The sequence below is a fragment of the Clytia hemisphaerica genome, unplaced genomic scaffold (genome assembly GCF_902728285.1).
Source record: "Clytia hemisphaerica strain Z4C2 unplaced genomic scaffold, Clytia hemisphaerica genome assembly, whole genome shotgun sequence".
NCBI lineage: Eukaryota > Metazoa > Cnidaria > Hydrozoa > Leptothecata > Clytiidae > Clytia > Clytia hemisphaerica.
In genome coordinates, this window is record NW_027103985.1 from 89,024 (window position 1) to 112,607 (window position 23,584).

The 23,584-nt window shown below is 38.6% G+C and overlaps 2 protein-coding genes across 2 annotated transcripts in view; both read left to right on the forward strand.

The window, feature by feature from the left end:
- LOC136811085 (homeobox protein GBX-2-like) overlaps nt 1–23,584 on the forward strand; it is a 137,075-nt gene that overhangs the window by 59,129 nt on the left and 54,362 nt on the right. The window lies entirely within an intron of this gene.
- Nucleotides 843–11,676, forward strand: LOC136811053 (signal peptidase complex subunit 2-like). The gene is made up of 6 exons (XM_067067653.1): nt 843–961; nt 5,116–5,187; nt 9,517–9,677; nt 9,878–9,971; nt 10,822–10,940; nt 11,411–11,676. The coding sequence occupies exons 1-6, from the start codon at nt 944–946 to the stop codon at nt 11,517–11,519; spliced, it is 573 nt and encodes a 190-aa protein (XP_066923754.1). The 5' UTR covers nt 843–943; the 3' UTR covers nt 11,520–11,676.

The following is a 23,584-nucleotide window of genomic DNA, read 5'->3' on the forward strand; positions in this document are numbered from 1 at the left end:
AAGGGTAGGTTTTTTGGACTTTGGAAAGTGCACTAAGAGTTGATTTGTGAGAGAGTGGGAAAAAGTGCACTGTAAGGGTGTAAAATTTAAGAAAATACCAAATTTTGAGGTAAAATTTGAGAAATTTAAAAAATTTTGAGGTAAAATTTGAGAAATTTCAAAAGTTTTCCTGCACTGTAAGGGTCAGATTTTAGAAACCTGATTTTTGGCCGAACGTACGGTCATTTTCAAAATCGAGTGGCCCCCGGGCACATCTGGTATGGTAGTACCAGATAACTTACCTTAATAAGGTAATTGGCCTACCGTGCAGCCCTTAAGGGTATGCTTTTCAAGATCCACAACACCTTTGTGAATTTCTATCGGGTAAATTTGATCTAGTTTTGGGCTGCACATACAAACGATCGCGTTTTTTAATCAAGTGCCGCCCCCCGCCCAAAAAGGGTTTTTGGTCAACGAAAATGCACACGGGGTGTAACGAAACCAACGAAACTCCTGTCTTTAAGGTAAGAGAGGGAAGTTTAGATAAGCTTCATATATGAGAAAGAAACTTCAGTTCTCGAGAACATGAGCAGAAGCTTATCCCTTACAAACCTATTATGGACAAATGGTGAAACAAATATAAGAAGAAGGATAAATAAATAATAACATGGATTTTCGCCCGCTAAAACATCCCGCCCGGAAGTCTTATTTGTTTAAAACACGTTTGTGAATTTCAGTTGGTCATTGCTTGAAAGATCAAAATAGAAGCTTTCAAAAACAGTCGGCTTCGATCTGAATATATTCCAGTTTTCGTAAATTATATTATATCGAAAAGCAAGAAGCATATATACTTTATACACAATTCTTTGTAGTACGATTTACGGATCTCAAAGTATCTCCAGGTTGAACCCAACGAAAGAAAACTTACTTTGAGAAGAAAGCTGAAAGAATAAAAAGTTACAAAATGGGAAACGATGATAAGGTATTCAATTGTTCAATTGGCTTTACATTCAAGGCCAGAATGTGTCGAGTACAAACTGAATTATCGAAATTCCCATTTGACAGTCTAGTTCATTCTCAAAACGGAACTTAATCCAGCCTCGAAATGACGTGTTACAGTACCTCCTAAGCCTGCTGAGCTGAGCCTGACAGGACCCTGCCGACGCACCAGACTGTCCGATGTATTTGTCCGGTGGCAAACAGTATCCTTTCGCTACACTGGACGCAATAAGTCGGGTGTCAGTCCGGTGTTGCATGCAGGGAATTTTGGACGCCGGAAATTTATGAAACGAAAAATTAAGAAACACCGGACGCACCGGACTTGTCATGTCTGGTGTGTTTTGATTGTCCGGTGGGAAAAAATAGCCTTCTCCGACACCAGACATCCGACTTCTTTAAGTCCGGTGTAGAGATTGTCCGGTGGTAAAAAAATTCTCATTTTACACCGGACTTTCGCGTGTCCGGTGTTCGTTAAGTCCGGTGCGTCGGCAGGGTCCTAGCCTGACAAGTCCAGTCTGAGAAATCCTTCTAATTGCACGCTTAAAATTCCGAGATTTAAACGCGTAATTGCACGGCTATCAAATTGTAAGGTTTTTAAAAGTGTTTTTACCTATCAATTTCATGTTCCAAATAATCTAAATCAGTATTATAATCATCGCTTACATTGAGATACATCATTTACAAGTTATTAGAAAAGAAATGAAAACACTTTTCGTTTGTGCGAGTTCAAAATAGACGATTTTCCTCAAGTTTTCTCGGAAAAAAATCTGGAATGCTTGGTCAATTTTACGCAAAATTTTACGAAGATTCCAATTCAAAAATCAGTTTTTGTCCGTTTGACCATGGTTCCATCTGTTTTTAAGTAAAGTAAGCCCCACTATATTGCTCAAGCTTCTTCAAGCAGGGCGGAAAATTAAGCGTGCAATTGCACATGGGTGGACTCGGGCGGACTATGATAAGCGCGCATTTACAAGTTTACGCCTGCGGAAGTTAAGCGTGCAATTAGAAGGATTTCTCAGACTGAAGTCTAAAAGCTTATATATCAGGATTAGAAACTAGGCTAGACTTACCTCTTTTACTCATAATTACTATTTATGTAAGGGTACCTAGAAAATTTTTCGGTGCCATTTTTGTGAAGACGGAATGTGGTAGACTGCGCAGTGCCAGTGGATTTTTTCATTTTTAGCGACTCCAGAAGTTAGGCAACTTTCATTTACGTCAAACCAAGTGTTTCATTATTGCATAAACGAACCCTTCAAATTTTTTTTCTATTTTATGCTACAGCGTTCCGGTTTTTACTAAAAGAAAGCCCGTGATCTTAGCTTTCCAGCCGTATATATAACACTGTGGACTCAGGCTAGACGGCAAATTGGTTAAGTGCCGAACGTTTTTGCAACATTTTCGAAATTGTTTTCCGATGAGAGAAAAACAACTTGCAAATATCAATGAAAAAATGTTTCTGGAAATGGAGGAAAATGTATTGAAGGCTGAAACTTTGTATGTTTATTAGAAAAAGGGTGAGGGATTCAAAAATCACAATCGCTAATTTTAGTCCTTTGATTTTCATGTAGTTTTTTTCACTTTTTTGCTTCTTTAGCATGGGAATGTCCCAAAAAAAAGTTTATATTTATGCCGAAATGAATTTTCTTTTCATTTGGGGCTTCTCCTTTCAGGAGACTCCTTTCAGAAAAACTTTAATTATAACATTTTGTTCCTCTATTTCCAGAGGCCCCTTGAAAATAGGTCCTATCACCTTTTTTGACTCATTTCAACCTTTTCCAAGCTAATTTTATAAAACAATGCAATGTCTTCTTTTTCAAAAAAAGATACATCTATCGTTATTTTCATAAATATATATACTAAATATTTTACAAATATTTTTATATAATAATATTCTAACACCATCAAAGAATTCTCCCTCCAAATTTCAGGTCTCTAGCTACACTAGAAAAAGAGATTTGCAAAATTAAAGAAGCCTGACTGGGAAATATCTGTTTTTTCTTTTTTGACACATTTTTCGAATTTTTCCAAGCTATCTTCCTAACCTTTTTTTTTGACATTTTTAGTAAAATTTTTGGCACTAAAATTTGAATATCTTTACGACCACTTATCCTCTGGAGGCCTATAACCCCTCATTTTCTTTCTATTTCAAAGCTCTACAAGATTATGATAGGTTTTGAAAAGGAAATTAAAATTTGAAAAATCTTCTGGAGTTGCTACAATTTTAGAAACAAAGAAAGATATGAGAATGCAGATTTTTTTTAGAAGAAAGCTGAGTAAATTCTCTTTAGTTTTAAAAAATATTTGATGATCTTAGCTACTCTTTCTCTGGTAAGATATTTCACCCCAAACTTTATTTTATTAAAATTGCGAACTTGTTACTGTGTGAGGTGCAACCCTTTTGCTGCCCTACTCAAGATTTTGGCAAAAGAATTTTGAAAAATGACCCTACAAGATTTGACTATATCTTTTTATTCCATGAAGAGATTGGGCTCTTCCAAAAAAAAATTGTACAGGGGTATTGACAAACTTTTTTCACTAACTTTTTTCACCATCCCCTGGAAATTAGAAGTTGACAACCCTGGAAAGTGAATATTGAAAGGGCCTGGAAAGTGACTATATACCCCTGTATAGCGACCGTAGTACAGTGGTAGAGCATCCGGCTACGATTCGCAAGGTTGTGGGTTCAACCCCCAGCCGGGTCACACCAAAGATTCCCAAAATGGTACTTGATGCCTCTCTGCTTGATTCTCAGCAACTAAGAGAAGGATCAAGGGTAAGTGGAGAAATCCAGGGAGAAAGAGTGGCGCCCTCCCCTACCTTCGGGTAGATAACTATCGAAAGAGGAGCCTTCGGGTCGCCTCCGACTGCGGTCGCAGACTTACTTTTATACCCCTGTATGGTTTAAAAATGGAATAGCCCATTACTTTCAAATAAAAAATATATTGACAATGAATGGGTAAGCTTTCTAGAAATCCTAACATAATTGCATAGCTTTTACCAAAAAATAGCACTTTAGGATCAGAAACAGTCAAAAACTAGCTTTTTCCAATTTTCTTCAGGTTACAGGAATTATCCTTGTTTGTTTTGATCTGAAATTTTCAGTAGGGGTGGCCAACATGGTTCCCTTGCTCATATCAGGGGGGGGCCGAGACAGGGATAAGAGAATTAAAGTTTCTAAGTTAAATCCTAATTATCACCCATAAAAGTGACTTTTTTTGTCCATATCTTTTAAATAGATAGTCCCAGCCTTATCCCTCCTTCAGTAAAGCTTTCTATACCTTTTATTCTTCAGAAAAAGTTCCTGTAGCCAGTAGCGTGACTCCCTGTATTTCTATTGTATTCCGCACTGGTTTTTCAATAGAGATGTCACATGACTCAAATCCCGCAGTCTTATTGGATTAGAGAAAGCAAAAGTGAAATCGCGCGATCTGATTGGATGAAAAAAGACCGTAGGAACTGGAACCAACTGGAACCAACGTGTTAACCAAAATTAAAAAAATTCAGGACTTTTTGCTGCTCCTCAAAATTAGTTACCTTAGGCATAATAACTGAAGTCTTCTACAATCTTTGGGATCCCGGATAATTTTTTGACCCATACAACTTTAAACACCTAGCTTTTGTTGTTTAACTTTTTTGAAAATTCCACTATACCTATTATTTGGATACATTTCACCAATGGTTTTGGTTTTTTCAGACAACATTCTTATTCTATTAGGAAATCTAAGACTGTTTACAGAATTTCAAAAAGTTAGTTTTTAGCATATATATTGAAATGACTCGGTAGTTCACATTCTTCACCGGTTATGTAAGGGAGGATAAGACTTTTTTTTCCTTACTATTCAATAGAGTCAAAATGTCAATCAAAAAAAAATAGATAAAATTCAAGGAGCCCTATTAGATAACCATGCTTTTATTCTAAATTTACCTTTGAAATTGGTGAAAGTTTCAAAATTTTGAATACAGATGGAGGGAGGTACCTTAAAAAGTTTAGGTTGAGTATTGATCAATTTTCAGGGGAAAGCTATTAAATGTAAATATGACCGTTAGATACGGTTGGGAGGAGTGTCAGCCATATTGCTTTAACCTAGATATTTTGTTTGCAAAGAACTTAATCTATTTGTTGTTTGTTTTCAGGTAGAAGAAATCAAGGTTGAAAAGTGGGATGGAAATGCACTGAAGCATGCTTTAGATGATGCGGTTAGAAAGGTAAAAAGAGAATTAAATTCTTCAAAAATTTCTTTATTTGTATTCTGTTATTGAATGAACTTTTAATAAAATTTGCATTTTGTTTAGAGAATAAATTTTGTTGCGAATTTGTCTGTCCCTAAAAATGATTCCAAGATTAAAACTCTGTTGTGATAGGGCAAAAATAAATATATATGAAAAATTATTATTATTATTAAAATGAATATTACAGGTCGTAGGCACTCAGTGGGCCTCTAAACCGATCTCAATTTACAAATTTCGTGTAACGAATTTCTTTGGATGGCTTTTGCATGCTTCTTTCAACTTTTCTTTGAAGCCTTTTATGGAAACAGCAGCTACCACCTCAGACGGCAATTTATTCCACGTAGGGATGGTTCTGTAGTAGAACGACTTTGTTTGCGGGCCGCGGAATCCATCACTTGCAAAGTTCGGCTGGAGTTCATCTTTATGTTGTCGATTCGGACGTGGTCGATGGGTAGTTTTCTTTGGAATCGTAGCTTTATCGTAGAAGTGAAGATGCTTATAGACCTACACCATATCACAAAAAGTTCTACGAAACTCTAGTGTTGGTAATTGTAAGCTTCGTAGTCTATCCTCATAAGAGAGATTTTTGTAAAGTTTGACAAGCCTAGTCGCACGTCTCTGCACTGCTTCCAATAGGTTGACGTGTCTTCTTAGTTTCGGTGACCAGACTGATTGTGCATATTCAAGATGCGGTCGAACGAAAGTACAGTACAAAGTAAGAAAAATCTGTGGGCTAAGGTTTTGGAAGCCACGGTTAATAACTCCAAGCATCGAATTGGCCTTGTTGACTTGCTTAGAGATATGTTCCTCGAAACTCAACTCTGCATCAATAACAACACCAAGATCTTTCTCTATGAAAACGTGTTCCAGTTGATTTCCATTTAGAGTATATGGATGTGCATGTTTAATGTTTGTAAACTTTCCAATTGTAAGTACATGACACTTGTCTGGATGGAACTGAAGCAACCAGTCTTAAGACCATTTCTCCAGCTCCTTAATATCTTTTTGTATGACAAGAGAGTCATCGATGGAGTCAACTTCTTTAAATATCTTTGTATCATCAGCAAAGAGTAGTATGGATGAGATGATTTTATCAGGAAGATCGTTGATATATAGAACAAAAAGTAGTGGCCCAAGTACACTACCCTGTGGTATTTTGTGCTCCTTTGCTCTTATAAATTGGAGTTACATATGCTAATTTCCATTCTTCCGGTAGGACTCCCGTCGATAACGATTCGATCATTAAAAGTGCAAGGGGTTCTGCGATATAGTCTACAAGTTCTTTTAACATTTTTGGATACATTTCATCTGGACCAAACGATTTGTTGTCATCAAGTTTCAGTATAGATTTGTAAACAAGATCTTTTGTTATTGGTATTCTTTTGATGACGCGATCTGTGCGGGACTGGAATTCCGGTAGTTCTCCTTCGGGTTCTTTTGTGAAGACACTACAGAATTGTTTCTGCAGGATGTCTGCTTTTTCATGGTCTTCGTGTTTTAAAGATGAAATGTCATTTGGTGTTTCGAGTAGGGATGAAACCCCACTTGCAGATTTTAGTTTACTTCGGACATGTGACCAGAAGATCTTTGGTTTACTTTTCAACTTGTCGCAGATACCTTTTTCGTATGACCTTCGAGCTTGTGTTATCTTTCGGTTCACTCTGTTCCGTGATGGTACGTAGTTTGTAAGGTTCCTAGCTTTTTCTTCCGGGTCTTTAGACTTTAACCAGAGCCTATGAAGTTGTCGTTTTTGTTTTATCTCATTCTGGACCTCTTTTTTTGATTGGTATAGCTCCCTTGAGTTTCCAGCTTTGATTGATTATCAATATATTTTATTGGAATAAACTGGCTTCTCAGATCAAGAACTTTTCCTTTAAAGATTGTCCACATATCTGTTACTGATTTTCCTCTCAATTCATTGATCAAATTTTTCGACCATTCTCCATCATTTAGGTGTTGTTTCATCTTTGTGTAGTCACCGGTTTCATAACTGTATCTTTTCGAATTGGGTTTGCGTTGAGTGTAGCAATCAAACGTAAATACCAATATGCCATGGTCGCTCTTCCCAAGGGCTCAGGTACTGAAGGTCGCTAACTTGATTTTGTTCATGAGTAAGTATTAAGTCTATCGTTGAAGGTTCGTCTGTTCCTCTGCATCGCGTTGGTTCATCAACAAGTTGATAGAAAAACGCGTCTCTGAGAGCGTCCAAAAACTTTTCTTCCTTACTTTCCTCAGAGTGTGACGTTGTCCAGTTATCCCAGTTTATGGTTGGATAGTTCATATCACCTAAGAGACATTTATGAGTGTATCTCTTCTCGGAAGCAATAGATTTGATCAGCTCGTTGAGTTTATCGTTGTTTTCTTCTGAATGATTGTTGTTTGTTGGACTACGGTAAAGGCATCCAAAAACTAACACATCCCTGTCGCAAAGTCGAATTTCGATTATGCATGATTCATCAAATTCTGTCGCCGATTTTACACCAACTATAAGATGCTTGATCGAGTTGTTAGCTAATATAATGATCCCGCGTCCTTTTTTTGATGTTATATTTTCATGGTTCACCAGCTTATACTCTTCAAATTCGTATTCATGAGGTTCTCTCAGTGTACCAACCTTTGATTTAACTTCACAAATTGCAATCAAGTGTGGTTTTACATTTCGTGATTGCATTTTTAATTCTCCCAATTTTTCAGATGTTAGTTGGTCTGCATTGGTATACATGATTTTTATATTCTTCGCAGTTATTGTATTATCTCGTGTCTTGTTTTTTTGGGTTTTATTTCTTTCGTTATTTTCGTATTTTTTCTTACATTCTTTGGTGGAAATTGATCTTGTCGTTGGTTGTTGACCTTCTTTAGGCGGAATCCGTTTTTTGAGGAGACACGGACTCGCCAGATCCCACCTGTTTCGCTTTCATTCTTTCTTTTAGCGTCAATTACAAGATTTTTGAATTCTTTCCTTTGATCAGGGGTTAGATCTTCACAGATACTTATCCCTTTATACATATTCACACCCTTCAATACGTGAAGGTTACCGAATATACTTTCCTTTTCTTCTTCCTTGTCAAATGAAACTAGCAATGGGCGTTTCTTGTCGGCTACTTTTGCTCCAAGTCTTGTCATATGTTTGATCTTCACCTTAGCATGAAGATTTTGAGTGAGTGTTTTCACCCACTCCTCGTCTTTCTTCGGTTGATCATCAGTGAATTTTTCAACACCGTGAATGATGATGTTTTTTGAACGTTTTAATTTGTCCTTTTCTTCCGCAGCTTCCTCTTTGTGCACCTCTTTCACGGCTATCTTTATATCGTCGTCCGAGGAAAAAATTTGGCTGTCAGCAGAGGCCACAGCGGCGTAAGATTTTGTGCATTCCTCTTTTATCGTTGACAGGATTTGTGTTCGGAAGTCCTCGAGCTTTTTTTCCAATTTGGTTTCTACTTATTCAACAGTATGGAACGCTGGATCGTTTTTCAACTGTTTTTTTAGTACTGTTAGCTCATTCTTTTGTGTTTCGACTATCTCCAGGAGGTGCTGTTCATTGTTCTTTAGTTTATCTATCGTTTCTTCCTTTTCTTTCACTATGGTTTTCAGCTTAGAAAGTTCAGCAGCTTGTCTGATCGAGGGTTGTGGTCCAGGATTGGGAATATCCTGGATATCTTTTGATATTTGCACGCAGTTCGTACACACGTACTTACAGTTAAGTCTCCTACCGTCTTTGAAAGCTGAGATCATGTAAGGGTGTAGTCGAGTGCAGATATAGTGGACCATCCTGTTGCAGTTTGAACAAGTCAAACAGTCCCCATTCTCGTCATCAGCGCAAGCTTGTTGGGTGCAAAGTGGGTTAGGTGTGTATCTTGATCTTGTCGACATCATGGTTGTTGTTAATCGAGTGTGATGTTGGAATTTTAATGTTTTTGAGTGAGTTTAGGAGCGATTTTTCATAGTTTTTCAGAAAAATTCGTGATTTAGTTGAATTTGTCTGTCGCTCCAAAAAACACGTCTTGACTCGATTTTAATTGACGTCAAAAATGAAAACGAAGATGATCATCCAATCGAAAGATGTATAAAAAATGAAAATAAAATGCTTGGTTAAGTTTTTTGACTATGTTATGGCTATTATGGTTTTATTTTTTGTCAAGATTTGCAACGAACTAAGTTTTTTTTTCGTTTTTTTTTTGGACAACCAAATTACATGATTTTTTACAAGATTCAAATGAGTGAGTATAATTTTGTGAAAGAATATTACAATGTTCTGATTCCTTTTTGCTGAGTAGACTTTATCCTTCTTTAAATTGTTATCTTTAGATATTCACAGACGACTTGAAATACATAGAGAAGAATACATATGTTGATGTGAGGCTGTTATTAAGTTTCCTTGGCGTGGCAGTGGCTGGTTATGCACTGATCTACGATTTCCTGAACCCATTCCCAGCATCCAAATGGGTTTTAGCATTCTGTGTTATCTCGTATCCTTTTCAAAACAATTATATTTTATTCAATAAGTTGTATTCTCAAGATTCCTATTTGCTGGTCCTTGCAGGTTTTTACTTTTGATTCTTTTTCCCGACAATTCTGTGTACTTACAATTTAAGTTAAGCTACAAGTTTTTATTGAATTTAACATGCCTAATGTTGGAAAATTCTCCTTGACAATCAAACTATATTAGATACTTCATTTTCATGACAATTCTTACTGGATTTATGACGTTCGTCGAGAAGAATATCATTTTACTGGCCACGCAAAAAGAAGCATCTGGACTGGTGAGTTACTTCTTAATCTAATACATCTACTATAAAGATAGATTGTTTAGCTACTCCTGGTGTGTAAATTTGTTTAATCCTGCTACCGGATCTTAGCGTCTAGCAAACAAAAGAGTAGATTTAAAGGTAAATAGAGATCGAAAGTTTAGTCCCTAAAGGTGAATTTCTTGGATTTAGTGTGTTTCGTAAAATTTTATTCAATTTCAAATTTTGACACCTGGAGACAAGCTTTCCTTGGTATAGTGAGCTCTGGTAAATTATATTGATTTAAGGGGCTTTTCAGGCCTACAAAAGGAAATTGTTTTAAGGCATTGCACTGGTTCAATCTCAATGCTACTCTCGGGTACCTAATAGCCAGGGGGTTTGGAATAAGCGGAGGTTGGGAAAAATCTCAAAACTTAATAAGCGGGGGGGGGGGGTGGAATAAAAATATCCTGGGTGGAAAACTTTTGAAAAGGAGGGTAATACTCTCGGGTACCTAATAGCCGTCCCCCCGCTAATAAATTTTCCACCCAGGACATTCTTATTCCACCCCCCCCCCCCCCGGCTTATTAATTTTTGGGAAAATGTTTTTGAAAGTTCCCTCTTTTGTCCTAATTCAGCTGTATTACCCACCTTTTCAAAAATTTTCCACCCATGATATTTTTATTCCCCCCCCCCCGCTTATCCCGGCTATTAGGTACCCGAGAGTACAGCAGAATTAGGACAAAGAGGGAACTTTCAAAAACATTTTCCCAGGGGGGGTTGGAATAAGGATGTCCTGGGTGGAAAATTAATTAGCGGGGAGGACGGCTATTAGGTACCCAAGAGTATTTGCATTTGTTGACCCATAGAATGTTTTCATTTTTAGGATCCTGACTCCACATGGACTATACAGACATCATTGAAACGTTTTGACGACGAATTCCTGATTGAAATGATCAAAGATGACGGAGCTACAAAGAAAACCATCACTGGATCATTAACAAGGTATTGTAAAACGTTCAAATTCCAAATATTTTTCTTCAAATCTTCTGTAGATTGGTTTCCAGTTCTTATTCCTCTTTCTACTTGAGCAACACTTTGTATCATTCCTTCCGAAATAATAACGGAGCATAGCTATAGAGAGTTGTTATAAGAAACTTCTCAAAACAGTTGGGGAGTTGGTCTTTTAAAGGACACTGTCTTTTTAAAGTCCTAAAGCTGCTTTTGAGTTCAGTTTTATTTTCGACCTCCATATAATACCTCCTTGTTGTAAACATTTCCAACATTTCTTTGACTTTAGATCTTGGCGTGAATGAGCTGTAGATTTTCACCCGTTTTTCTCTCTTTCAGAGGTTTTAGGATTTCGGATTCCCTATAGCTTCCATTTACAGATCTTACGCAGCCTACGTGGATAACGTATACGAAAATAAGATTATCAATTCTCATTCACTTGTGATTTCATTTTGCTTTTTCAGCTCGGTTGCAAACTATGTTGATGTGAACGGTGTCATCTTGGTCAATAAATTGAAAACAGATGTTTTAGCGCAACACAAAGCAATGGGTAACGAGAAGAAAAACCAATAAGCTATGTTACAGTAGATCGAATCTGTACAGCAGTTAGATTTGAGCCAAAGTCTTTCTGGCAGATGGTGGAAGAAAGTGATATTTTGTATAGAAGTTAGGATTTTATTTAATTTGGAAGAAAATACACAATCAAAAAAAATAATTTTACAACTTGAAACATTCTCTTCTTGAGATTTGTTAAAGCCTCGTTTTCAAAGTAACTATGTAAAAATAATTCAGCATTAGTAAATAAATAATACCGTAATCTACAGTAGTTTTAATTTTCGTGCACTCGGCCACGTGAAAAATTGAAAAGATTGCGATTTATTAATCGTTCTGAATTTGATCAATCCTATCTCAGTCAGGGCCCTTTAAATGAAATTGAATTTTCAATTAAATTATCTTAAGAACTCTTGATTCATGTTAAAAATGCATCTGAATATGAAATTTAAACCTTTTTTTACAAGAACATCCAAAAGCCTTCGAATATTCTTAGCTTGAGTTTTTTTCTTTGAGCCTAAAATGTTATTATTATTTGTTTCTAATTTTGTGAGTATTTTTGTCCATTTACCTAAGAAATCGGGCGTTTTATAGTTAGTTCGTGAAGCCTTAAACTTCTTCTTAATAATTTGGCCATGAAGCCTTATGTTCTTTTACAGTTCATTCTTATAGAATACATGTTGCTAAAATGTATAGGGCTATATATGATAAGTGTGATGATTTTACCTCTAGAAAATGTAGAAAAAAATAATAGCGGTTAAAATTTGACACATAAGTTTAGAGACGCACCATGTGAACTCCTAATACACCCCTGTGTCACAGGCCCGGTGGACCCCCCACCCCGGGGGAAAAATAGGCCGAAAAATCGTCCCCGGTGGAAAAGATATCCTACAATTTGACCCCCGGGGGAGGGCACTCAAGGTAAATGACCTACCATACGTTCGGCCCTTAAGGGTAGGATTTTCATAGTTCAGCTAGTGCACTGTAAGGGTAGGAAATTACAAGACTGCACTGAACTGCACTGTAAGGGTAGGAAATTTTGGTAAAAGGGCAATTTTTTGGTAAAATTATAACAAAATTGGTCAATTTTGGAGGAAAAATTCCACATTTTCTTGGAAAATTGCAAAAATTTTCGCCCTTACGGGCGAAAAATTCTCGAAAAAGTGCACTGTAAGGATATGATTTTTCATGGAAATTCACTGCACTGTAAGGGTCCGATTTTAGAAGCCAAATTTTGGGCCGAACGTATGGTCGATTTCAGATCGAGTGCCCCCCCCCCGGGATTTGACCCCACTGCGAAATTACTCTATGATTTTATCCCCATTGAAAACTGAATGTAAAAAATTGCACTCCAAAACCATCCCCACTGGAATTTTCGAGCTGGAAACAATAGATTTTCTATCCCCATTGGCTTTTTTATAGAAATTTTCATCCCCACTGTGGGAAAAAGTTCTACCGGGGCACTGAGACAGGGGTGTCCTAATCTTATCAAAAAGTCTTGAACCTTTATATTATTTTCCCACTTTAAAAATTTAGCTTTAGCGAAAAATTATGATATTGACTTCTAGGTTATGAGATAGACCCGGGAGAGAAAATGAAAAAATCGGCGTTTAGTCTAGGACAGGACAAAATTCCAACCCGTGTAAGTCTGCCATTTTGAATTTTCATAGCACTTTCGAGATTCTGGGAGAGGATAATTACAAGGTCTCAAAAGAAGGTTGTCTATTGCTCATTCCGACATCGACTTATAACCTGACTGAAATTCGAGCCGTTACTAGCAACCCTGCGGGGCCCAAGGCGCCGAGTATGCACCCGGCACAGTGACAAGCCGTTACTAGCAACCCTGACCCTACCTAACTGTTAGTTAATCAATTCCAAACAACAAAACCCCCGGAAAATTTAAAATGTCGGAATGAGCGATAGACAACCTTCTTTTGAGACCTTGTAATTATCCTTTTCCTTCGAATTCTGTTCGATTTTGGCTGTTATGTGTTGTGTTGTGTTGTGTTGTGCAGTTTGAGCTACAGCACTGGATTAAACTTGTTTTCGGTTGTTTTGTCTTTCATCTTCTCTGGTTTTGTATATCAAATCAAACAAGCCGTATATGTATAAAAGTTGCGAAGCGTTCCAGAGCCTCCTCGATTCGCAAGTTGCAAGCAAAACATTTAATGACATTCAAACACTGTATATTCAACGATGCGGCATTTGTGTAGTTTTCCTTTACATTTGCTGCAGTCTTTCCGAATATCCTATCATTCGCAAATTTTTTATAGTCCCTCTCTGTAAAAATGACATCTGTAGATTATCTCTCATTGGTGAAAAATGAAGCTTCAACCGTTCTATTTTTCATTTTCTAGAATAAATAGCAAAAAAGTTTAAAGAAACAACAATATAAGAAGATGAAAACACTAAACACACTCAGGGCATTTTGAGCTTAGAAAATAAAAACAAACTGTACCCTTATAATCATAAAGGTTGGTGAGTCCAGTCAAAACACAGATTTGATCTGTAGCATCACGCTTCACCTTTACAAAAATAAGGATATCTAAAATAAAAAAAAAAAAAAAACTTTCAAAACAGGACAAAGCAATTCCATATTCATAATTTCCAACAGATTGCAAGGAGGGAAAATATCTTACGGGAAACATTTTTGTAATCTAAAAGAATGCCCAAAGTGAAAGAAAACTTCAAGTTGCCAACAAAAGTTTTCCATATTAGACGTCAAACATGGAAGAAAATTTCCAAATTGACAAAAAAAGCTTTCCACATTTAAAACACAAATACCAAGTTCAAGACAGAAGTTTCCACATTTGAAAAGAATGCAAACAAAAATGAGAAAAAAGACTTTTTGATCTAATGTTTCCAGACCATCTAAAAAAGAAAGAAAAATAACTATTAAAAAGCAACAAAAAAAGAACGACAAACCCTAACTATCAAAGGAAGACATATCACACATCGCCATCCACAACCCCGACAGAAAGTGACTGTACCACCCATACAGATTCATTCATCATTGTTTGTCACGGGAATTAACTACCGTGAGATTGGGTAACTTGCTTGCATCAATGGAGGCTAATAACATGCATGGCCCTCAAATGAAAGACCTGGCTTGTCATTAAAATACAAAGTTAAATCAAAACAAAAGTGGTAGAGTAAAGATGCGCGAGCGAAGCTGCGTAGTTGTATTTTAATGACCAGCCAGGTCATTCATTTGAGGGCTATGTATGTATAGCCTTCACTGATGCAAGTTACCCAATCTCACGGTACATGTGGTTTAAAAGAACGCAAAACTATGTATGCGTATAAGTCTCTATTAGGGTGAGCTGGAAAGATTAAATGAATTAACTCATATAAAGCAACAAAAGTTTTTCACATTTTAAACAGATAAATGTGGAGGAAAATTTTTATAGTTGACAACAAAAAATTTTCCATGTTTTAAAGGCTTGTCAAAAGTGTGTTGACAACAAAGGTTTTCCACATTCAAAATGCACAAAGAAATTTTCAAAGTACTGTAAGTTGTGCAGAATCTGGGTTCTGGGTTCACCTCGATTCAGCCGGTTTAGGTACCAGATGAGTTCACCTCTGTTTTCCTTGGTTCCCCTGGTTCACCTTTTTCTAATTCAGTTAAGTCAATATTGCAGAAGAAGAAGATTTTGATCTAAGGTTGAGTGAAAACTAACCTAAGTCAGTGAGAAAATAACAAAATTGTCCTTTTTTTGCAAGAAATTGGCATCTCTCATTCCAACCATCAAAATGGAAACAAAACATTCGATTCAGGAAAGGATGATAAGTACACTACAACATAAGCCATTTCTTGCGACAATCATACAAAAATCTTGATCCAATTCAACTCATTAAATAGCATGAACACCAAAGACAACAAAGTAAAAGAGAATAGCAACAACCTATTTTTGCCGCCATGTTTGTTGCGAAGCGAATGTACATGAGCGAAGCAGTTTTGCTATCGTGTGTGCGTACCTTTAACTTTCCATTCTTTCAACCATCTATAAGGCAGGAGATGGGAAAAACGTTTCGAATCTCCGAGTTACGCGATACCAAAATATAAAGGAGACAAAATACAAAGGATATTGAGCGAAATGGTAACTCAAATTACCTCTGTCATATCAAATTAGACGTATACGTCAGAATGATACGAAGAACGAGTGAACCCTCCGTGACCCGTGACATCAATATTTAGGAGATAACAAACGTCAAGAACATCCCGGGAAATGATAAAACAAATTACCTCCGTTATAGTAAATTGATATTATTTGAATTTATTGCAAAGCGAAAGTGATGCCATTATGCTTTTTCAAAAATCAAAACAAACATGGCGGCAAAAATAGGTTGTTGCTATTCTCTTTTACTTTGTTGTCTTTGGTGTTCATGCTATTTAATGAGTTGAATTGGATCAAGATTTTTGTATGATTGTCGCAAGAAATGGCTTATGTTGTAGTGTACTTATCATCCTTTCCTGAATCGAATGTTTTGTTTCCATTTTGATGAGGTAACGGAGGTAATTTGTTTTATCATTTCCCGGGATGTTCTTGACGTTTGTTATCTCCTAAATATTGATGTCACGGGTCACGGAGGGTTCACTCGTTCTTCGTATCATTCTGACGTATACGTCTAATTTGATATGACAGAGGTAATTTGAGTTACCATTTCGCTCAATATCCTTTGTATTTTATCTCCTTTATATTTTGGTATCGCGTAACTCGGAGATTCGAAACGTTTTTCCCATCTCCTGCCTTATAGATGGTTGAAAGAATGGAAAGTTAAAGGTACGCACACACGATAGCAAAACTGCTTCGCTCATGTACATTCGCTTCGCAAAAACTATCAAAACTCAGATTACTTCTTTCGAATTTTGTCGCATTTCATAGGGTACGTTTTTTCTGGCTCTTTTTTTCCTTCGTTTTAATGTTTTATTAAACATGATCAGGCTTAGCTCTAGACTAGAGTCTGGGGAGTCCTCTCAATTCTGCCGTTTCAGAGCCAAAGGAGGTAAGTTACAAATTTTCAAAAAATCTTTTTTTTCAAAAATCATGTTTTTTTGACCTGCTCTATCAGATGTAGCCTGGATATCCAGGCTGTAAATTATTTATTAAGTTGAAGTTGGTTTGATATTCTACGTTTGACGTTTGATATTCGTTTGGTATTCGTTTGATATTCTCAAATTTGCGTTTTGAAGTTTTTGTGACTACTTTTGGAACTGGAAACTATTGGAAGCCAATAGAGTTTATTCTCAAGGGTGTGTGTGCAAAATTTCAGCGCTCTCCGTCGCAGCGTGCTCCCTCTAAAAATTGGTAACCGTCAAACCTCATTTCGGCCGAAATGACAAGTTGGGCTCCTGTGGGGGAGAGCGGTTATCTTTGGAATTGGAAACTATTGGAAGCCAATAGAGTTTATTCTCAAGGGTGTGTGTGCAAAATTTCAGTGCTCTCCGTCGCAGCGTGCTCCCTCTAAAAATTGGTAACCGTCAAACCTCATTTCGGCCGAAATGACAAGTTGGGCTCCTGTGGGGGAGAGCGGTTATATCTTTGGAACTGGGAAACTATTGGAAGCCAATAGAGTTTATTCTCAAGGGTGTGTGTGCAAAATTTCAGCGCTCTCCGTCGCAGCGTGCTCCCTCTAAAAATTGGTTTAACCGTCAAACCTCATTTCGGCCGAAATGACAAGTTGGGCTCCTGTGGGGGAGAGCGGTTATCTTTGGAACTGGAAACTATTGGAAGCCAATAGAGTTTATTCTCAAGGGTGTGTGTGTGCAAAATTTCAGCGCTCTCCGTCGCAGCGTGCTCCCTCTAAAAATTGGTAACCGTCAAACCTCATTTCGGCCGAAATGACAAGTTGGGCTCCTGTGGGGGAGAGCGGTTATCTTTGGAACTTGGAAACTATTGGAAGCCAATAGAGTATATTCTCAAGGGTGTGTGTGCAAAATTTCAGCGCTCTCCGTCGCAGCGTGCTCCCTCTAAAAATTGGTAACCGTCAAACCTCATTTCGGCCGAAATGACAAGTTGGGCTCCTGTGGGGGAGAGCGGTTATCTTTGGAACTGGAAACTATTGGAAGCCAATAGAGTTTATTCTCAAGGGTGTGTGTGCAAAATTTCAGCGCTCTCCGTCGCAGCGTGCTCCCTCTAAAAATTGGTAACCGTCAAACCTCATTTCGGCCGAAATGACAAGTTGGGCTCCTGTGGGGGAGAGCGGTTATCTTTGGAACTGGAAACTATTGGAAGCCAATAGAGTATATTCTCAAGGGTGTGTGTGCAAAATTTCAGCGCTCTCCGTCGCAGCGTGCTCCCTCTAAAAATTGGTAACCGTCAAACCTCATTTCGGCCGAAATGACAAGTTGGGCTCCTGTGGGGGAGAGCGGTTATCTTTGGAACTGGAAACTATTGGAAGCCAATAGAGTTTATTCTCAAGGGTGTGTGTGCAAAATTTCAGCGCTCTCCGTCGCAGCGTGCTCCCTCTAAAAATTGGTAACCGTCAAACCTCATTTCGGCCGAAATGACAAGTTGGGCTCCTGTGGGGGAGAGCGGTTATCTTTGGAACTTGGAAACTATTGGAAGCCAATAGAGTTTATTCTCAAGGGTGTGTGTGCAAAATTTCAGCGCTCTCCGTCGCAGCGTGCTCCCTCTAAAAATTGGTAACCGTCAAACCTCATTTCGGCCGAAATGACAAGTTGGGCTCCTGTGGGGGAGAGCGGTTATCTTTGGAATTGGAAACTATTGGAAGCCAATAGAGTTTATTCTCAAGGGTGTGTGTGCAAAATTTCAGCGCTCTCCGTCGCAGCGTGCTCCCTCTAAAAATTGGTAACCGTCAAACCTCATTTCGGCCGAAATGACAAGTTGGGCTCCTGTGGGGGAGAGCGGTTATCTTTGGAATTGGAAACTATTGGAAGCCAATAGAGTTTATTCTCAAGGGTGTGTGTGCAAAATTTCAGCGCTCTCCGTCGCAGCGTGCTCCCTCTAAAAATTGGTAACCGTCAAACCTCATTTCGGCCGAAATGACAAGTTGGGCTCCTGTGGGGGAGAGCGGTTATCTTTGGAATTGGAAACTATTGGAAGCCAATAGAGTATTATTCTCAAGGGTGTGGTGTGCAAAATTTCAGCGCTCTCCGTCGCAGCGTGCTCCCTCTAAAAATTGGTTTAAAACCGTCAAACCTCATTTCGGCCGAAATGACAAGTTGGGCTCCTGTGGGGGAGAGCGGTTATCTTTGGAACTGGAAACTATTGGAAGCCAATAGAGTTTATTCTCAAGGGTGTGTGTGCAAAATTTCAGCGCTCTCCGTCGCAGCGTGCTCCCTCTAAAAATTGGTAACCGTCAAACCTCATTTCGGCCGAAATGACAAGTTGGGCTCCTGTGGGGGAGAGCGGTTATCTTTGGAACTGGAAACTATTGGAAGCCAATAGAGTTTATTCTCAAGGGTGTGTGTGCAAAATTTCAGCGCTCTCCGTCGCAGCGTGCTCCCTCTAAAAATTGGTAACCGTCAAACCTCATTTCGGCCGAAATGACAAGTTGGGCTCCTGTGGGGGAGAGCGGTTATCTTTGGAATTGGAAACTATTGGAAGCCAATAGAGTTTATTCTCAAGGGTGTGTGTGCAAAATTTCAGCGCTCTCCGTCGCAGCGTGCTCCCTCTAAAAATTGGTAACCGTCAAACCTCATTTCGGCCGAAATGACAAGTTGGGCTCCTGTGGGGGAGAGCGGTTATCTTTGGAACTGGAAACTATTGGAAGCCAATAGAGTTTATTCTCAAGGGTGTGTGTGCAAAATTTCAGCGCTCTCCGTCGCAGCGTGCTCCCTCTAAAAATTGGTAACCGTCAAACCTCATTTCGGCCGAAATGACAAGTTGGGCTCCTGTGGGGGAGAGCGGTTATCTTTGGAACTGGAAACTATTGGAAGCCAATAGAGTTTATTCTCAAGGGTGTGTGTGCAAAATTTCAGCGCTCTCCGTCGCAGCGTGCTCCCTCTAAAAATTGGTAACCGTCAAACCTCATTTCGGCCGAAATGACAAGTTGGGCTCCTGTGGGGGAGAGCGGTTATCTTTGGAACTGGAAACTATTGGAAGCCAATAGAGTTTATTCTCAAGGGTGTGTGTGCAAAATTTCAGCGCTCTCCGTCGCAGCGTGCTCCCTCTAAAAATTGGTAACCGTCAAACCTCATTTCGGCCGAAATGACAAGTTGGGCTCCTGTGGGGGAGAGCGGTTATCTTTGGAACTGGAAACTATTGGAAGCCAATAGAGTTTATTCTCAAGGGTGTGTGTGCAAAATTTCAGCGCTCTCCGTCGCAGCGTGCTCCCTCTAAAAATTGGTAACCGTCAAACCTCATTTCGGCCGAAATGACAAGTTGGGCTCCTGTGGGGGAGAGCGGTTATCTTTGGAACTGGAAACTATTGGAAGCCAATAGAGTTTATTCTCAAGGGTGTGTGTGCAAAATTTCAGCGCTCATCGTCGCAGCGTGCTCCCTCTAAAAATTTGTAACCGTTAAACCTCATTTCGGCCGAAATGACAGTTGGGCTCCTGTGGGGGAGAGTGGTTATCTTTGGAATTGGAATCTATTGGAAGTCATTATTATGTAAATTAGTAGTAACATTAGGAAAAACTGTCGAACGTGCTAACCGCACTGGGCTCAACTTCAGTGTTTTTTAATCATTCGTAGGCCCAATTGTAAAATTGTAACCAATTTCAACTAAAAACTCATGACCACCCCCTTAAAATGGAAATTATAAAATAATGAAAACCACCCACAGGGATTAGCCCTTGAAGTCTCCAGCCTGCCTAAATGTTTTAGCCTCGTTTTGGCGAAAACTCGTGACCACGCCCTTGAAAATGGAAATTTTGAAAAAATGAAAAAACCGCCACCAGGGATTCGCCTAAGTATCAAGTGTGCAAAATTTCGGCCAAATCTGATCATTTTTGAAGTCTCCAGCCTGCCCCAAAGTTTTAGCCTCTTTTTGGCAAAAACTCGTGACCACGCCCTTAAAAATGAAAATTTTCAAAAAATGAGAAAAAACACCCCCAGATATTCACCCAAGGAACAAGTGTGCCAAATTTCAACCAAACCCGATCATTTTTGAAGCCTCCCCCCTGCCCCAAAGTTTTAGCCTCGTTTTGGCGAAAACTCGTGACCACGCCCTTAAAAATGAAAATTTTCAAAAAATGAAAAAATATCCCCCAGATATTCACCCAAGGAACAAGTGTGCCAAATTTCAAGAAAATCTGACTATTTTTGAAGTCTCCAGCCTGCCCCAAAGTTTTAGCCTCGTTTTGGCGAAAACTCGTGACCACGCCCTTAAAAATGAAAATTTTCAAAAAATGAAAAAATCTCCCCCAGATATTCACCCAAGGAACAAGTGTGCCAAATCTCAACCAAATCCGATCATTTTTGAAGTCTCCAGCCTGCCCCAAAGTTTTAGCCTCGTTTTGGCGAAAACTCGCGACCACGCCCTTAAAAATGAAAATTTTCAAAATTTTCTCTGAAATAGTGCCAAGAGGCTTAACTTTTTCCAAAAAAGCTTTTGCCAAGGACTAAGTTATGTGTAATACAATTTCAAGGCAAGCAGTAAGATTAGCTATAACAATCAGCTACGATAGACGCTTTTTTATAAGAATGGTGTACTTTGGCTGAGGGTGAGCAATATTTATAATTTTTTATTGTTCTAAACAATAGTCCTATTGTTCTAACTCTAAATCTCACCCTGATATACTTATAGTTATATATAAAAAGCGTGTATTTCTAGAGGACTGCATGAACTTTTAGCTTGGCTCTGTGACTAGAAACACAACCAAGGGGTTCCTTTTGGAGTTTATCTTAAAATTTGAAGAAATTTTTGTGTTGTATCTGGTTGTATAGACTTTTAACATCAGAAAGTTTGCTCAACGGCAAAAATCTGTTTGACCTTTTTAGGTAAGACATTAGTTATTTTTATTTCGTCTTCCAACATTTGCACATCTTTTGTCTTTCTATGTTTTACTAAAATATAGCTATGTATGTACAATGTTTAAAAAGTTTTCTGTTTTCTTATATCTAATATACATGTTTTTTTTTATAAGCATTGTACTTATAAGCATAGGCTCAGATATGGTGAAAAATTAAGCATATGGCAAGCATTACTTGAGCCTACGAAAAATGATTTTTTCCTGATTTTTGCTTTTTTTAGCTGGAATTTTACGGATTTTCAGTATTTCCCTAAATTTATGCATTTTTCAGCCTTATTAAGCTTTCGACCTAAGCATCTCTGAGCCTGTTTTCGGATTTTTGTATGCTTATAAAAAAAAACATTTGTCTTTTGTCTTTCTATGTTTTACCTAAATATATAACCATGTATGTACAATGTTTAAAAAGTTTTCTGGGATCAGGTCGGGTTAGCGTGGTACATGGGCACCAAGCCTATCAGTGAGAGTGACTGATACGCTTGGCGCCCAAAGATAAATTTACTGACCGAAAGTAAACCCCGCCTAATTCTCCACCCAGTTTCACTGATACGCTTCGCACCCAAAACGCGTTAGAGCCTAGACCCTTCACTGATACGCTTCACACCCAAAACGCCATAGAACCACACCCTTCCACTGATACGCTTCGCACCCAAAACACCTTAGAACCACACCCTTTCACTTATACGCTTCGCACCCAAAACGCTTTAGAACCTAGACCCTTCACTGATACGCTTCGCACCCAAAACACCATAGAACCACACCCTTTCACTGATACGCTTCGCACCCAAAACACCATAGAACCACACCCTTCCACTGATACGCTTCGCACCCAAAACGCGTTAGAACCTAGACCCTTCACTGATACGCTTCGCACCCAAAACACCTTAGAACCACACCCTTTCACTTATACGCTTCGCACCCAAAACGCTTTAGAACCTAGACCCTTCACTGATACGCTTCGCACCCAAAACACCATAGAACCACACCCTTCCACTGATACGCTTCGCACCCAAAACACCTTACAACCACACCCTTCCACTGATACGCTTCGCACCCAAAACGCGTTAGAACCTAGACCCTTCACTGATACGCTTCGCACCCAAAACACCTTAGAACCACACCCTTTCACTTATACGCTTCGCACCCAAAATGCTTTAGAACCTAGACCCTTCACTGATACGCTTCGCACTCAAAACACCATAGAACCACACCCTTCTACTGATACGCTTCGCACCCAAAACACCTTAGAACCACACCCTTTCACTGATACGCTTCGCACCCAAAACACGTTAGAACCTAGACCCTTCACTGATACGCTTCGCACCCAAAACACCTTAGAACCACACCCTTTCACTTATACGCTTCGCACCCAAAACACGTTAGGACCTAGACCCTTCACTGATACGCTTCGCACCCAAAATGCGTTAGAGCCTAGACCCTTCACTGATACGCTTCACACCCAAAACGCCATAGAACCACCCTCTTCCACTGGTACGCTTAACACTCAAAATAAAATATCGAACCAAGATCTGCCCTCTGAGAAATAATTTTTTGCACCGAAAATGAAATAGAGCCCTGACGTTCTCATTTTTCGGTGTTTCACCGAATACGAAATAGAACCGTACCCCTTCACTTTTCTCTGATGTACCCTATCACGATAGTGCCCAGACCACCGGTATTGGCCCTACAGTGATATTGGACTTCTCATCTGATCTGAGACAAAATTCAGTCTTAAATGCTAACAAATGTGTCATGGGAGTGATTTACAGTTATAATAGTTTCAAAAGTAAAGCCTTTATATAAGAACAATTCTATAAAAATACAAGGCTGAAATTTTACCTATTTGAATGCTCAGGCTGACCAATAATTACAGTGTCGTAAGAACCGCTCTCATCCGTTAATTTTGCAGAGTATCTCGTTACACTATGCTAAGGATTACTGCTTTCATATGTTATTTTACTAATGTACACGGTTGTTTAGTAGCATCATGGAATTATTATTGACACTGGATTAACAACTGACTGATTTTTACTGGTATCTCATGTTCAAGCCTTGTTCGCAGTAATGACATTATTGTTCACCCTCCTTCAGCCATTAAAATGATATTTCATAGCATTTTCATTGCACTTCTCATCAAAATATACTCATC

Excerpts from the sequence above, each read along its gene's own strand:
- LOC136811053 (XM_067067653.1), top strand. Across the intron at positions 9,678-9,877 it reads TTAGCATTCTGTGTTATCTC|ATACTTCATTTTCATGACAA; the intron begins GTATCCTTTTCA and ends AAACTATATTAG. Across the intron at positions 9,972-10,821 it reads AAAAAGAAGCATCTGGACTG|GATCCTGACTCCACATGGAC; the intron begins GTGAGTTACTTC and ends TTTCATTTTTAG.